Source organism: Nesoenas mayeri (genome assembly GCF_963082525.1).
Source record: "Nesoenas mayeri genome assembly, chromosome: 5".
NCBI lineage: Eukaryota > Metazoa > Chordata > Aves > Columbiformes > Columbidae > Nesoenas > Nesoenas mayeri.
The window spans coordinates 39593143-39609781 of record NC_137548.1 but is presented as its reverse complement, the minus strand read 5'-3'; the positions used below and the strand labels follow the sequence as shown (position 1 = coordinate 39609781).

Sequence of the window (16639 nt, the reverse complement as noted above, 5' to 3'; positions counted from 1 at the left end):
TACTTGAATAGAAGGAAACAGCTTTGGCATTGCCTACTTCTGGCATATAGTTCTCTTTATTTTAAAATAGTACTGCACAGCTGTTCTGGGGTAAGCATGAGAACACGGAGGTCTTCTGAAGTCAAGAATATACTTTCCAAACTGTTCACGAGGAGGACAAATCAGAGCTACACAAAATGAGCAAAGCAAGCGGCAGATCGTGGAACCAGATTGCTGAAGTATTTCACATACTGCTGGCGAACATTAGTATCATCTGTGACAAATCAGTCTTTCATAGGATAAATGCTTCTGTTACAATACTCTGCAGGGTTTGGTTTTTTGGTTTATTTGGTTATGTTTTTGTTTGGTTGTGGGTTTTTTTTAATCTGCATGGAGGACCTTCTTTAAAATACTTAGTTCCCATTTGAAAGTACTCTAAAAGGACACTTAATTATTTGGAAAGAAAAATAATTCTGATAATGGCTTTCAAATACATTTTGTTCTCTTCATTTAAAAAAAAAAAGTTTCTCAGAAAAAGCATGTGCCATTTTTCATGCTGCTGCTTGCTTATGAAGGAATTCTCATGTTCATTGGTGAATGAACATCCAAGATGCTGTGAAATGCCTAACATAAACTAGGAAAAAGAGAGATCATTTTAAGTGTGCTACCCCCAGTGCTCTGAGAGCTGTGCAAAACTTGCAGAGAGATGTTTCCAGGGGATTGCCGTTGCCATGCATCATTTCCTATAACTGTCATGGGTGAAGGTCTGTCCAACCCAGTGACCCCAGTAAGGACATCCTGGCCTTCAGTGTAGTGGAAAATGCAAGGATGCGTGTGGGAACAGCAGGACGTACGGCTCCAGACACCTGGATGATAAAAGATCAATACTAACATGACCATCTGGTCAGTCAAAGAAGACTAACACTAACATGATTAAATCACAGCAATTAGTCAAAACATAAACCAGCCTTGGGCAGGTTATACAGAAGAATGTTTTTATGTTTGTAAGGAGTGATAGCCCAGGCTGGTGAGGATGATATCTCAGGCTGGAAGACCACTCCCAAGAATGTATGGGCGTACGAATGCTGGGTTGGAAGACTGCCCCAAGGACGTATGAGCATGTTAATCTTGGGCCTAGGCGTGTGAATGAGTGGGCTGGAAGGCTGCCCACAAGATATGCATGAGAATGTGACAGGAAACAGTCACAAGAAGAGTGTGGTGTGTTTGGAATAACATTTTTGGAAAAAAATCCTGTTTAACCTCTTAGTCCAGGCCTGTATCCATAAAGCTATAAACTGAGAAAGGCTAATTAAAGACAGCTCAGCTCAGCTCCACCTGGCTCCACTCTCACTGTTTACATGAACCTTGTGTCTGCATCTCAGATGGGGCAGAGGAGAGGCTTTTCCCCTGTGTTTTTCCCACAATATAGCATACTAAAAACAACCAACCAACCCACCCAACCACCAGTTCCAAAGTTTCAAGCAAAAGCCCCTCTGGAGGGGGGAGGTGAGAGGCAGCTGCCTGCAGAGCCCTGATGGATCACTCAGACTCCCTGGCTCAAGGACATTGAACAAGCTGTTCCAGTGGGAAACGCTCGCTGCTGCCCATGCAGCTTTCTAATGGGATTGTTATTGTCAAGAGAGATGTGGGTACTGCTATGGGGCAGTGGGACATGCAGGCAGCTCCATGGCCAGCAGGACAAGCACCAGCAGACAGCGTCCTGCGCTTCCTCAGAGCCGGCAAGTCCAACATCTGGCTCTTCTCCAAACTTCACCTCAGCAGAGCCTGGTCCTTGGCCTCTCCCCTCCCCCATTCCCCCGCCCAGGAGGCCAAGGAAAGCGAGTAGGGGCTGATGGGGTGAGGAAGTCTTCTTGCAGAGAAGCAGGGACTGAAGGGAGGTCACAGAGATACAGAGAAGCCAGTTCGAGAAGAGGGTGGAGCTGAGGAGGGTAAACCTGTAAAACCTCAGAGCCTTCTCTCACCCTTTGCCCTCAGTCAGCCTCCTGTAACAATAAATTGCACCTCCCTCCTCTTGCATAAACCCTGCTTTGCTACTTCATACTTCCAGTTTGCTTTCAATACTGCCGACTTGTTCAGCCACCTTCTTACCACCACTCCACCCAGAATGCTGTAGCAAAAGTGAATTTTGCTATCCAAGGTATCTTTCTAGTTGCAAAATTCTGTGTTCCTGTGGCTAAAAAGTCTTGCTTCTGCTTCCTTCTGTGCTTTCCTAAAGAGATCCCAGTTGTGTCTCACAACATATTTTCTAGGTTTGGAGCTTATTCCAGCTGCTGTTACACGCTCTTATTGCAGGATAATGTCATTTGCCTGTGATCTTCTTTTATCCCCTGACAGTCTATTTATGGATTGTACAAACATTTCCCACTCCGAAGAGAACCCAATAAAGAGAAAGGCAGTGTAGCAGTAGAGGAGAGCAATGTTACAAACACCAGGACTAAGTAATCCTGCATGTGCTTCTTCCTTGATCAATGCATTAAAATAAAGAAATTAAGCTATTTGAAAGGCATCTCCCTTCGCTCTCTCCACTTTTTTTAACAACAACAGCTACTATAAACTGCAGGAATACACATTTATGTTGGGCTGGCAAGCTCTTTTCATGGTATCACTGACATTTTCCATGAAATCCTGACAATAAAGTACATGGCCCAGCACTAAACCACCAACAGATGCTCCTATGAATAAGAACACGATGAACTTAAAAAAAAATAGGGTAAGAAAGCAGAAAGGAAGAAAATTAGATGCAGGATACAGGACAGCCAACAGCAACTGTTCCAGCTGCAAAGGGAGAAGGGATGGGAATGGGAGTACATAAAACTTCACCAAATACAATCAATCAGAAGACCAGCTCAAAGAAAAAAAAAAAAAAAACAAAAATCTCTGCCCAATACTGTTTATTACCCTTTGCAACAAGAAATGCTTATAAAGATTGTATAGCTGAACCTCTATTACCTTACTGTGGTCACGCAGTTCCTACACTGAATTAATGCTTGTCCCTGCTTAAGATCTTATAAACGATCGTTCCTCACCTTCATGGGACAAACGCTGGTGCTTCTGCAGCCGGTGACTATTTGCTACATCCAAAGAATCTTGGATTTTTGTTACCAGTTATTTGTCACCTTTTGTTAAATGAAAACTCTCCTATACTGCAAAATACATAATTGCTGAAGCATCACACAATTACAATAATTAAGAAATTAACATAAAGTGGAAAAAAAAAAAAGATTAATTTATTTTTTTTTTTTTTACAATTGTAGGCACTTGCTTTAAAGTATTTTCTCCCTTTTTATTATTAAGAGGTAACATGAGCCAGGATTCATAAGTAAAGAAATGCTTCTGTGAGAATCCTAAAAACTGGGGGTACAAGGATGAGGTTTACTTTGACTGTCCCCATCTTTTTTTGTCCTTTTTCCCCTGAAGTTACTTGATTGATAGAACCTATATTGCACTCGATAGCTTACGTAACCACAGGAACGCTGCTGCAACCAAGCTGCCTTTATTACAGTAAAGAATCGGCATCTCAGCATGATCTCACTCTGGATCACCCCTTACATCATCAGCTCTTCATAGGTTTATGACTTGTGTGCATTACTAAGCAGTTGCTGTAAAAATAATAGTGCTGGGAATTGTATACTTTTATCATACTTTGTTTCAGTTGTGAAAAATAACTTCCTAGAGGACTGTCATTCCAGCAAGGTGTGTCAGCTCGCAGTGCCAGAGATGAGCTCACTCTGGAGTAGCTCTTTAGCAAATATTGCTCAGAAGTACAGAATTTGTACTTAAACAAATGCAAACCTGGAAACATCAATATATCAGACTGAAGCCTTCACCCATACCCTACAAAAGGAAAACAACATTTTAATACCTTTTCAGTAGCGGTAATTGTTGCAGTTGCATGCTTACATACATGCATCACAAACTCACTACAGTTCATAGTTAAAGTATCTTTTGAAATATACAGGTAGTTAATTAGCTTGGATACTACCATATGATACAGTTTCTTCCAAGCAGGCTGGAATAAAGCAGAAGAATAGTCCTCAGTTTTAAGAATAAAAGGCATTCTTCTCAAAACAGGCTGTGGAAACGAAAATAAAATTGAGAGCATAGAGGAAGCCCAATCTGGGGAAATACATGTTATAGAATATCAAGTCTTGTGTGTGAGAAGAGGTTGGCCTTCAAGGGTGCAATAGGAAAACACCATGGTGACACCATGCCCCAAAAAACACAATGTATATATTTATGTACAATTAGACAGACACACACATAGAAAATTAAATAGAGGACTTTCTGTTCCTAATTAATACTGACAGAATTTCAACTCGGTAGGAATGGGAACTCTAACACTATCATTTGTAAAAATACTCTTGCATTTTGAACAATTTTCAGGAGCCCTAGCAACAGAGCCTCAAGACCAGCTTTGCTGTGGGGGTGTGGAGTGTTAATAGTTGCTCACATCCGTAGAACAGGCTGCTTGCTTTTGCATTTAGATGTTTGCTTTTGGAATGAACTGTAAGGATGAGGATGTTTATTCAGAACGATTAAGTGTATTAAAGTGCATTAAGGTTCATCTGCTGCCTGGAAGAAGTTGAATGCAGAATGCAGAATCAGGGTGCAGAGGGTGGTGGTGATGCTGTTTCAATCTGAACATTCCTGTCAGGCATATGCATGTGGGAGAATGTGGGAGAATGTGGGAAGGACGAAAGAAAGGAAGGGGGATGACAGACACATCGGCACACTCATTAGAGCCCTCGCTTGGGAAGGTTCTATTCCCACCAGCTCCCACCTCAGTAAATCCAGCTGACATGACAGGAATGCAAGCCTAGAGACAGGGCTCATTGCATTTTCTCCTGCCTCTCATTTTAATACACATATGAATTATCAAGTCTTACAAGCCTGCACTGCTTTACTTTCACAAGTGAGTTACCATCTATAAACAGTCAATATGCAGGAATTCACAGAATTCCACGCACCTGCTGCTTTCTGTCTTCATTTGCCAACTGTGTTCCTACTGAGTTTACTGCATAAAAAATTTGGCTTCTATCCCAGTGTGACACTGTTATTAATGATGCCTGAGTTAGTTATGCTGATGTTGGATTCACAATGTAGCTGAAAGTGAACTAGTTACTAGTTTTGTAGTTGAAAAATTCATACTGGAAGATTTTAGAGCATCTAATGCTATACTGCAGGTGTCTTTCTCTCCCTCAAAGTTTATGGCATCCATCTCTGAAGCTTCCTTCCTTCAGGGCCAGCTTCAGCACTAGGAAAGGAAAGAACTGTTTTTCATATTGCTCACAGCCATATTAGGCAATTTTGATACACATTGTCTTACTTTCCACAGCATGCAAAATGATTTATATTGAAAAAAGTCTTGCATAGTGTTCCTAGTCCTTGGATTGCATTTAGTCTGACCCTAGGTAGTGACTCACACAGATCTAGATAATCCATTCTCTGGACAGTTCAACTGGCCCTGCAGTTTGGAAGCACTTCTCTTAAAGGCAAATAATTTAAAACAAATCACCTGTAAATCAGACTACGTCATAAACAATCTTATTTTCTAAATATGTCCTAGTGTCTCTAGATGTACATAGTAGTAGAATTATAATGTCTTTAAGATATCTCTCTCTTCCCTTTTCTGTTCCTTGCTTTTGAAGAGATACTTAAACTCAGTCTCACTTGGCTTGGGGTTATGCAAGTCAAACTTTTGAACACAGTGATTCATTTTATCAAGTTTCTCCATTGAGATGGTAAAAGAGCATTGTTAGACCAAAAATCCTGAGCCAAGATACGTTACTGAGGGAACAGAAGGTCAACTGCCTGCAAAGTTACCTTCTGTCATCAGGCAGCATGTTTTGAGATTGTCTGTCACCTGGAGAGGTGTAAATACCAGAAAAACTGGTGAAATCAGGAAGATCATAAAAGATACCATCCATTGTAGAAAAGGAATCCTAAAAAGAAAACTTCACTTTATTCTGGAATGCAAGGATTGCAAAGTTAAACAGTTAACCCCTACACCTGAACCTGTCTCTGATGAAAGTCTCAGGTTACATGCAGATAAAACTGCAAATGAATTAGGTTTCAATGCTTTGAAAAATGGGATATAATGATACAATACAGAGAAATGGACAAATGTTCCAGGTGGAAAAATGGAAATACCTTTATTATTAGAGACCGTGAATTCCAGAAACAGAATTTTTCACTGCAATTATCTACAAAAATGAGAACAGTTAGATTCAAAAATGATCAGCCAGATCGACTGGACTGTCAGGTCAAACTTACACTAGTAAATTAAAAATTCCTAGAGAAGTTCCTGGGCCCCAAAACAAACTAGAATGGGAATGGTACATCTCTACTATGCCAGTAAATTCTTCTAACCACCAAAACTAGGTGTCTGCATACAAATTACTTACGGAAAAAGGGTTCCCGCCATGTTCTAACTTCCAAACCACACCCATGAAATATTTGCAAGTGTGCTGCAACTGTCAAAATCATGTCAAAGAACACATTATTTGTTTCTCGTATAAATTACTGCATTTCTGTTTCCAGTCTTACTTCGTTTATTAGCATCCCAGAATCTCTACTTTCAGTACATACAGAACAACTTAATGGTTTATTTAAGAAAGTGGAAACTAGTGTAAGTAAAAACTTGCTCACTTTTAGAGACTGAATCCAATTATTTTTCCCGCAGCAGTAACTTTTACTTAGAAACTGAGACGATCTGTTTTCCAATATTGCCTCCACTCATCATGGACTGGAAAGCAGCTTCAAGAGAAATAATGAGATAAATTAGTGCCAAATAAATGTGCCAAGTAACTTAAAAAAAAAAAAGCCTAGAAGCAAATGTATTAAGCAGCTCCCCAAATTAAGAAATAAAAAATAAAAAGCTATTCTGTAATAAACTACTAAGGGCTGTTTTGTATAATAACTTAAAAACCTGATTTGTAAGCAACTACTGTGATACACCATGTAAACACTAAACAGAAAGACAAGGGGCAACTGGAGAGTCCACAAATGACGTAGGTTTTACAAAAGGAAAAGGTTTATACGTACTCTGTGTAGTACAATAAATACCAGAAGCCAGTGCAAAATAATAAATCTTTCAGTAAAGAAGTATGAAATATGACTGCTATATTTGATCAAATTACTTCAAAATACATATGTATGCCAGTAAACAGCATTGAACTAAATCATCCTCTTCCCTGTTACTTCAAAGAGAAGCATTCTTACAGGACATCTTGAATCACCAGGCTCTCCAGCTTTGTCTCCCTGGAGTAACAAGGCCCCCTTCATTCTTATATTTTCTTTGTTACAGATTTTTTGAACAGGCTACAGGCTATTTTTTTCCTTTAAAATAAATTATTTTTTACTTCGTTTATCAATCTCTAATACATTTGCCCCTTTCTTGTGTGTAGTTTTCAATTTATTTTTTGTTAGAAAACCCAATAACAAGCACTGTTACAGACTGGGCTTTTTTAAAGCATACATTCAAGGTTTCCAAAACACAACTTTCTCACCCAGAAGTTCTAAGAAATGGGCAGCACCTTAAATCTGTAAGATCAGGCTGGCTGTCACCAGTTGCTAAGGTAGCAGTTTAATAACTAATCCCCCCACCAACAGTAAATCAAACAAACAAATCTCTAAATTTATAGTCAATAGCTTTTTTAAACATAAAATAATCTTCTCACATAACTTTTTAACACCTTGTTAAAAAAATTCTTATAAAAATAATATTTTAGATAAAATACAAAAATCTGAATTTGCAAATGAAACAAAGCAGGTAGTTAACCTCTATTGTCATTGTATTTAATCAGACTATTATTCTTAGAAAATGGTATAAAAATCTTACCACCGATGTTTGCTAAGCCTTCTACCACAGTCTCTCTGACCTGTGAATGCAAACAAATTATTTTAGCTCTCCTCAAACATGATAAATACTTCTTAGAAACATGCCATGAAACTGCCATGGAAACTATGAAAATCTAAAGTCTTGTCTTGCTGCAATGGACAGGTTTGGGCCAGATTCTTCCATCAAGAGAGGACTGAATATTTCCTGATAAACCTGTAGGCAATTTAATGCTTCAATCAGAACTGGAACATCCCTGCCCCTGCCAAAATTTCACATCTAAGGATTCTCATAGGAAAACTTACTGATCACCTGAAGAATCAACAACCAATTCAGACAGACCACAGATTTAGGCCAAAGATTAAATGTTGAAGTTCTTACCTTCAATTTACCCTCCTGGATCCACTGGCAGAGCTGTAACACACTCGCTTCTTGTTTGTCCATATAGTTCAACACTAAGAATCTTTCCCTGTGAAAGAAAAGAATGATCCTCAATCTAAGAAAGATTGGCAAGCATATTTTGAAATCTTTACAGATCTTTTCAGAAAACAGTATTATTGAAACTGAAGGGTTATGGGTTCTAATCACAATGAGACACAGCCCAGAGCTTTGCCAGCTCGTTGAGACAGTCCCTGCAGTGGGAGCTTGGCAGTAACTTTGTCTCAGCCAAGTAATTCTGCTCAAGTATCAGAAAGAAGAGTAACAAAAATCAAGTAGTATCACCAGAATAAACAAATGTCCAGAAAATGCGAGTGAATTTCTATTCTTCTTTATGGTAAGGAGAATAATTAACGGACCTGCAACTAGATGGCAAGTATGAATTAACTTTCAGGCTCCCCAAAACTTTGCATATCTGGCTGTCACAGCTGTCTACAGCAATCAAGAGAAACTGAAATGACCATCAAAACCCATAGTTACCTATAGCAATGTACTGACTAAATTCTCCACTGCCTTCTACTATGTATGGTGTATTTTAGTATTTTTATCCATTTTTTAAAAGTGCAGACAACAGTACAGGGACAAGAAAAGAATTTTGATTAGGTCAATCTGTTTGCACTGGAATCAATTCTCCCCAACTTTCTGTAATGCAATGAATGAAAAATATCCCAGGACTTTGCTCCTAATCTCTGCTTTAGCTCCACCTGAATCCTGATAGGAGATTCAGCAATTCCCAGAGTTGTAGCAAAAAAAAAAAAATCAATGTTTTGCCTGTATGTCACATCTACCGCCCAATTATCTAATAGACCCCCATATACTAAAAATGTAATTTCAATACAGTCACTGCATCAGCTGCATCCTTACTTTTAAAATATCTGAGTTTCTCTCTGCCTGAACTATTACACTTAGAAAGAAGGCACTCTGCAAAACATCTGAGACAGAACCATGACAACATCTTCCCTTGTACTGAAGAATATGTCAGAGCCTCCAGGACTAAATCAAGCAACCACAAACAAAGCATAACAGACAACTATGTTAACATGTAACAACATCCTTTCCCAGTTTTTATGCTGATACAGACAAATGTAAGAGAGAGAATTTACTGACATTGTGACTATAGTTTCCTTTTTTTAGTACGGCAACATTCTTTTCCAATTACAAGAGCCTATTGCGGATCTACAGATGACCTTCTGAACAGACTCACAGCATCACGTACACAAACTACCTGGAACCTGATCACAAGGTCTGGAGGATAAATGTACCTCGTGATATTCCTTTCTTTCCGTATTTTTTCTACGTCAGGAGGCAGCGGAGGAGGATAAGGCACATCTTTGTTATACTGAGAAATCTGTCCACACAGGATGATATGGCTGTTCTGATTCATCTGTTTGGGACAGCACAAAATGCAAAAAATTACATTCCTTGGTCTCAGAAACTAACTTTTCAAGTGATGGAATAGATCATATTGCAAAATTTCCCTGTGGGTATCCTTATTTAGAGCCACATTTCCTAGAAAAGAGTAGGAGAATTGCAGACAGTCCCATTCAACCTATGACAACATTCAAATAGAGAAAAGCAGGCAATAGGGGAAAAATAAATACTATACAGCCTATGTGCAATTTTAAAAGGCATTAAATGCAAGAGATATAAGAAACTGTTACCTTATCGTGTGCCTTTTTTGTCGGAGGAGAGGGGTAATAGGACAAAGAATTTTGATACAGCTATTGGATACAGCTGTGATTTAGAGCTCCCAAAGAAGGCATTGCCACCAAAGCCTCCTTGTCATGAGACACAGGAGTTTCACACTAACAATGAAGAGGGCTGGTCAAGAGTCTGGTCTTTTGTGAAGCCAGAAAATCAAAGCTGACAAAACAAAAGATGACTACACTGACAAACAAGGTTTTTAGAGTATTACCAAGTCTCCTGGTCAAAGAAGCAAGACTTTATACTACTATACCGTCAAGCTAATCTAAATGACAAGTACCGATTTAAAATATCTGATTTCTCCTCAGGACCAGGATCAGCACCTGAATTAGATCAATGAAGCGCTCTGCTGTATTGCAGGCTGGTCTCCAGTATGAATTAATTCAAAGCTGGGCACACAGACATTGAAGAATGACAAGAATAAACCTGACAGCTGGTATAATGACCTGACTTATCACTGCATCACTGATGTCTCCACCAACATTGTCAAAGTAAACATCCACACCGCCTGGGCAGAGTTCACGTAGCTGCTTTGCCACATTCCCCTTCTTGTAATTGATAGCAGCATCAAACCCCATTTCTTGGATCAAAATGGAGCATTTTTCATCTGTGCCAGCGATCCCCACAACTCTAGAGCAGCCCTCCAGACGGCCAATCTGCAGGAGCACAGTTAAAAAAAAAACCACAAACTACAATAAATACCAAACCACACACACAAACAAAACCAAAACAAACAATCAAAAACAAAACAAAAGACCCAAACAATAAAGAAATGTTACATCATTCATTTGCATAAAGGTATCAGGGGGACAAAGGCAGTCTTAGGGAGTGCTACAGTTACCTCCCTCCCGCTAAACCCCAGGCAGCAAAGTTCAGCCCAAGCTCCCATCTCATGTCACACAATTGCTTCTTGTCATTTCCTCCTCACACCTAAAGAAGAGGCAGTTACAACCAAGATCTGCCATCTTTCCAAACTCACTGACTGCAGGGCGTTTTGTCTGTAAAGTCATCAACAACTGGCAGTACTGAAGAGCCAAATATAGTATCAAATTACCATCTGCCAAATACCATAACATAGATAATAAAAGGCAAAAAAGATTGGACAATAATCAATTTAAATGCATTCTTCATAGATTTGCTTATGTATTCTTTCTTCATAGTTCTTCTTTATTACTAAGTCTTAAGCTTGCTTAATAGCTATTGTGTTCGTATAAATATTTGTATATATGTACATACACAGATACAAACACACCCACAACATGTTCTGCAAAGCTGAGGAGGATAAAAGGGCTGTAAATCTCAAAACACAAAGGATGTCATGGAAAATAACAAGAAGAGGGGCTTTCTACATTTTTTACTGACTGTTTTCAAATATAGAAAAAGAGAAAGTTGCCAGTCAACTCAAAGACTGTTCAAGTGCCAGACTACACTTTAAATATATAGTAAATGCATGTAGTTATGTCATCTACTTTATTTAGGCTAGTGACAAGTAATCACTTGGGCTGTTTGCTCCTACTCCTGTTTCATGACACTTAAGTTTCACACCTAAAATTTCTTTCAGTGAGAGCATGAGCCAAACCTGTGAAACTGGCCCTTACCATGGAATTACACTTGCTCATGCGTACAATGATTTTATCTGTACATTGACTAACCAGCATGTTCCAGAAGATAAACCTGGTAAGAGAGCACACTTGTATGTCTCAAGCCTACCCACCTGGCCGGCCAAAGAGCCACAGGCACCGGCTGCGCCGCTCACCACCATGGTCTGATTGGCACCCGCAGCCACGTGTCCCTTCTCTTTTATACCCAACAAGGCCGTCAGTCCTGTGATGCCGGCTGCACCCAGAAAGTAAGAAAGGCGTCCATTTACAAGTTGTGGGACAAGCTACAAAACAGAAACATGGGGTGCTGCTCATCTCTTTTTAAGGTGAAGTTTTGCTCTTTGCTATTTGATTGTCTGAGGACAGAAGACTAACTTAGGATATTTACCAGGCAAGGTACAACCGGTAGGGATAAGCTAGCTACAGACTAGGTCTACATTAATAACAAGTTTATACAAAATGAAACAAAGATTAAAAACTTCTTCTAAAACTATGGAAATATAAACAAAGTCACTTGCAAGAACGTTGATTATGGAAATGTCAAAGAACAGTTGTGAGATAAGAAGCCTCCAGCAATGGTGAATCGTTCTTATGTTCGCATAAAGTATAAAATAGTACCATTTTATGAAATATTGGAATTGCAGATCAGTGGAAAAGGGCTCTAAAGGAAGCAGCTTATTGGAAACTGTACATGTGTAAACTACAATAACTTTTTGTGTTACATGAGGATGATGAACACAATATACCTAATGCAGTTACCTCTCCACATTCAACTTAATGTTGAATACCCTTTCATAGATGTAAAATCTCAAGTACAAGCTTTTACTAACACATTAGTGAAATAAATTGAATTAAATGTATCTAAAGACTTAAGTCTTATTACTACATTCTTGTGGATCTTAATTCTAACTAGAATTAAGATAATTAACAGAATTAATTAACAGAAGCAGCTTCAGGGAAATTTATTAAAAAATGCAACAGTTGAAATGCTAGTAGCATGTCTGTGACCAAGAAACAGCATTCACAGCTTTCTTTGTTAAGAAAAGAGATAAATTGATACAGACTGTGCCACCTGTGAGTTGATTTGTGTCCTGGTTTTGTTAAAAACAAGACCAGTTTCTCTTTTAGTGAATTCTTCCTTCCAGCTAAATTCTTCTATGTAACTGTACTTTTCTGAATTTGCCTGCATGTTTTTTGAGACACTATGCTCCGGAACTGATAAGGACGACCAATGGAATGCAGAAGAGGCTCATGTTTAGATTTACTGCTATAACAACCAAAAATTCTGGTAAGTCACATAAGTGAGAGGGGGCATATTTGCAAGGAGGGGCAGACAGCACAGGTGATTAAAACTGATCAACTGAGTATTCCATCTCATCCACGTCAACTTGCCTTTTGAGTACTGGTTGCTCCAAAAATGTTGGCTTGTGTTTGACTAAGAAATAGTACCATTAGGCCCTATTTTAAAAAAAAAAAATAGGGCTAGGAAAATAAAAATAGTGACAATATGGACTTTGTATTTACATTACCTTCTGCAGCAAGCTTCCATCTAGAATGGCCACTGTCTGCCAGGGCCAGTTGAAGGAAGTGACAACGTCTCCTTTAGCAAGGCTGTCATACTTGCTCTCCTCCACAACCCCAACGCCCCCACCATCAGCAACTTCAGCCAGCTGCCACGGCAGGAGGTAATCTGAGCCCGTGTCCTCATTCATCCGGCAGCGCTGAAAGACAAGGCTTTAATGAGAGGATCTGGTGGAATACATAATTTGGTTATAAGTTCAACTTAAGCTGAGGATGAGATATGTTCAAAACTTCAAACACAAAGGGCTACTAAAAAAAATCTCTCAATAAACCTCAAAATATTCACAATCTTTTCTTAGATCCTTCTTTCCCCACATTTGCTTGGTACAATAGGAGGACAGACCATTCTGATCTCTTCCAGCAGTGTTACGTTTTGTAGATGCTGCCTCAAAGTCAGCTGTGCAAACGAAGATGACTGGCTTGGGTCTGACAAGAATCCCATAAATGCCATTCCTTAACTGGATGAATCAGAGAAACATAGAATTGAAAAAAAACCACACTCGAGTCATCTAGTCCATGCTTATGCATGAAAGAACAGTCAAATATATGCAGACCATCCCTGACAGAGATCTGTTTAATGAAATCTCTTGAAATCTAAGGGGTTTTTTTCTCTGTATCTCCACCTCTAAGCTGAGTTAGTACTTCAGGATTCTTAAACTCTTCCATAATTCCCAAGCTAAACCTACTCTCCTGAAATTAAGACTGTTTCTCTTCTACTGTCTCCACCTATGCATGGAACAAATGATCAGAATTCTCTTTATAGCAAATTTGCACATACTATCAGACTGGGTCTGCCTGGTTCTCCTACCTTCTTTTCCATTTCAACTCACAACTCTCACAACCACATCATTTCTACAGCTTTGCAGAATTAGGTGCAAGTGCTGGTTATGGCTTCATTCACTAATCCTCCCTCTGTTTCCATTGTTTACAAATTATTGACACATTTTTTTTGCCTGCCACCACCCACTTAAGGAAAACATCTGACTTTCATTTGTAAACAAACTGTTAATAGCTAACTAACATTTAAATTGAATCACGTGTTTTGCCTAGAAATATTTTGCCTGATCATGTCCCTCTCTTGCTTCATCATGAAATATTCTTTCTCCTCTACCCACACTCAGTTCATTCCATGGGGAAAAAAAAAAAAAAAAAAGTTTAAAATGTATATAAAAAGGCAAAAAGCTGACACAAACAATGGTATACCAGGACTCATGGTCTCCTTCTTGTCCTATGAAGTCATACTCCTGTATATATCACAAGCAAATCAATGCCAAATTCCTTCCCAATATAACTCCATCAAAATGAACAGAATTACCAAGTTATACTTCAGATACATTTGTCCTGTAACTGGTAGCTTTGCACCTGTCATGATGTTTAACACCACAGTTGAAGAGATTTTAAAAACCAATTCTGGCTTAGCTCTAAGTCCATCACCTACCATGTAGGGGTCCACCGAGAGATAAAGGGTTCTAACACGCACTTGTCCCGCTTGGATAGTATCTGGTATTGTACTTTGTTCCAGTCGGAAGTTTTCAGCCACTGGCTCTCCATTCTTACCTAAAATTATTTAAAATCAAACAAATAAAATAAACCAATGTAGAGCTTCCCTTAATCAATCTGGGAAGACTTTTTTTTAAGGTAGTCCTTTTTGAAATATGTCAGGCTATATCTTTACTCAGGTATAAAACTACTGACCAACTTTCAGATTTTGTCTTACAAACCATGATTCAAATGGGTGCACTGCCACCATCCAAATTGATGACCAGCTGATCTGTCAGCTTATGCTTACCAGCACCACCACGAGGCACCTGAACCGACAGTTTCCCTACTGTTTGCTGCACATAATTTTTATTAACAATTAGACTAAAGGAAAAAAAAAAACAACAGGCTGTTTCAGTTCTCAAAGAACAGTTTGATATACTTGATGTGCTGAAAAGCCTATAACTTTCAAAACAGAGACAGGCATTGAGACTTCTCTCACAAAACAAAACCACCGTGCACTATTTTGCCAGTAGCAAATGACCATACATTTTAACCATGTAAGTTTTAAACTCTCACTTTTCAGTCTCTTCTGACTCAGTGAGACTGGGGGAATAAAGACCATTGCCACTGTGCATTTATATGCTGCAAGAGCATCCTTTTGTGGCTACAGACACACCTCCTTAAATTAAAGCTTCCAAAACCACCTATAAAACGTAAGGGCAGGCTTCAGCCTCAGGTTGGTACCACATGCAGCAGATCGATCAGACTGACAACTGTAACTGAGCACCTAGAGCAGGCTACTACTGTAACATTTGATTTGCATTAGAAAAGACTTATTTGGAGGGCACACAATGGTTCTTACCTCCTAGGACTATTTTGGCATTGAGCAGTAAAAAATATCTCCCCAAAAACTTAGTGTGCACATCTGTGTCTTCTATAACAGACAATTTATAAACTCACCATTCAAAAATTTGTGCTGACATCTGTAACAAGGCAAATGTGTAAGCAAGGAAGTAAACAAATAGAAGTTTAAATTTAAAAAACAAACACTTTGAAACACGGGAGGAAGAAAAGATTCAATATTTACTAAAAGGAAACAAAAATTAAGAGTAACAAAATATTTTTTTTAGTTATCTCTTAAAGTGCAAAAAGAACAAATGTTAGAACTAAAAATTAACATTTGCTAATCTTTTTTCCACTTTGCATGCCTACACTTAGGATTTTCTCATATATTATGCATTAACCTTTTTTTTTTTCACCCAGGAGTTTAAATCTGTGTACATCAACTAAACAAATACAATTCACAATAAACTTTATTTATTGCTGAATGCAATATTAAGATATATGTCAGTATCTTAAGTTAGTGTCTGTTTCTACCCTCAATATTTTGGAGCACTAGGCAACCATAACAAACAGACTGCTCCTTTATCGGAGAGAAATACATACCAGGGCGTGAATTCAGCACTACTCTCTGTATAATCATCCCTGCTTTTGCAGCAGTTTCGCACTGGACTCCTACAAAGGAAAACATTGTTTGAAGGACTGAAACATAAATTTTCTTGAAAAACAATATCGGGCAGAGTATTTTGTAATTTGGAAACTGGGGATGAAATATGTGCCCCAGCAACTTCAGCATCCATGCCCAAAAATCACATAAGGCAGTTTGAAATGTAAAATAAACAAACTTGTGAATAAAGAGTTTCCAGGTTTACCTAGTTAAAGCCATGGTTTTATACAATATCACAGTAGCATCTTCTGAAAATACTTAAAATTATAATGTACCGTGCTCCTTGTAAGATCATCACCACCCCCTACCAGGCTGTAGGAGACGCATGTGGTTTGCTTTCCTGTGCTGACTCAGGACACTCTGTGCCCACCTAAAAGACTCCAAGGCAGCTTTGCACACGTCAGCCAGATGGAGGTCACTAAAAGGCACACATGCAGCACGCAGGTATGAAACTAAAAGAGATTGTTGATGTTTTCACATGAAATAGCC

General features: G+C 38.8%; 1 protein-coding gene across 1 annotated transcript; it reads right to left on the bottom strand.

Annotated features, from left to right (window-relative positions):
* Positions 1 to 6493: 6493 nt before the first annotated feature.
* PTGR2 (prostaglandin reductase 2) lies at positions 6494 to 16126 on the bottom strand (the record flags this gene model as incomplete). The annotated part of the gene is made up of 9 exons (XM_080346045.1): positions 6494 to 6756; positions 7841 to 7880; positions 8219 to 8306; positions 9538 to 9659; positions 10426 to 10635; positions 11694 to 11864; positions 13110 to 13301; positions 14600 to 14718; positions 16090 to 16126. The coding sequence occupies 9 exons, from the start codon at positions 16124 to 16126 to the stop codon at positions 6692 to 6694; spliced, it is 1044 nt and encodes a 347-aa protein (XP_080202171.1). The 3' UTR covers positions 6494 to 6691.
* Between the last annotated feature and the right edge of the window lie 513 nt (positions 16127 to 16639).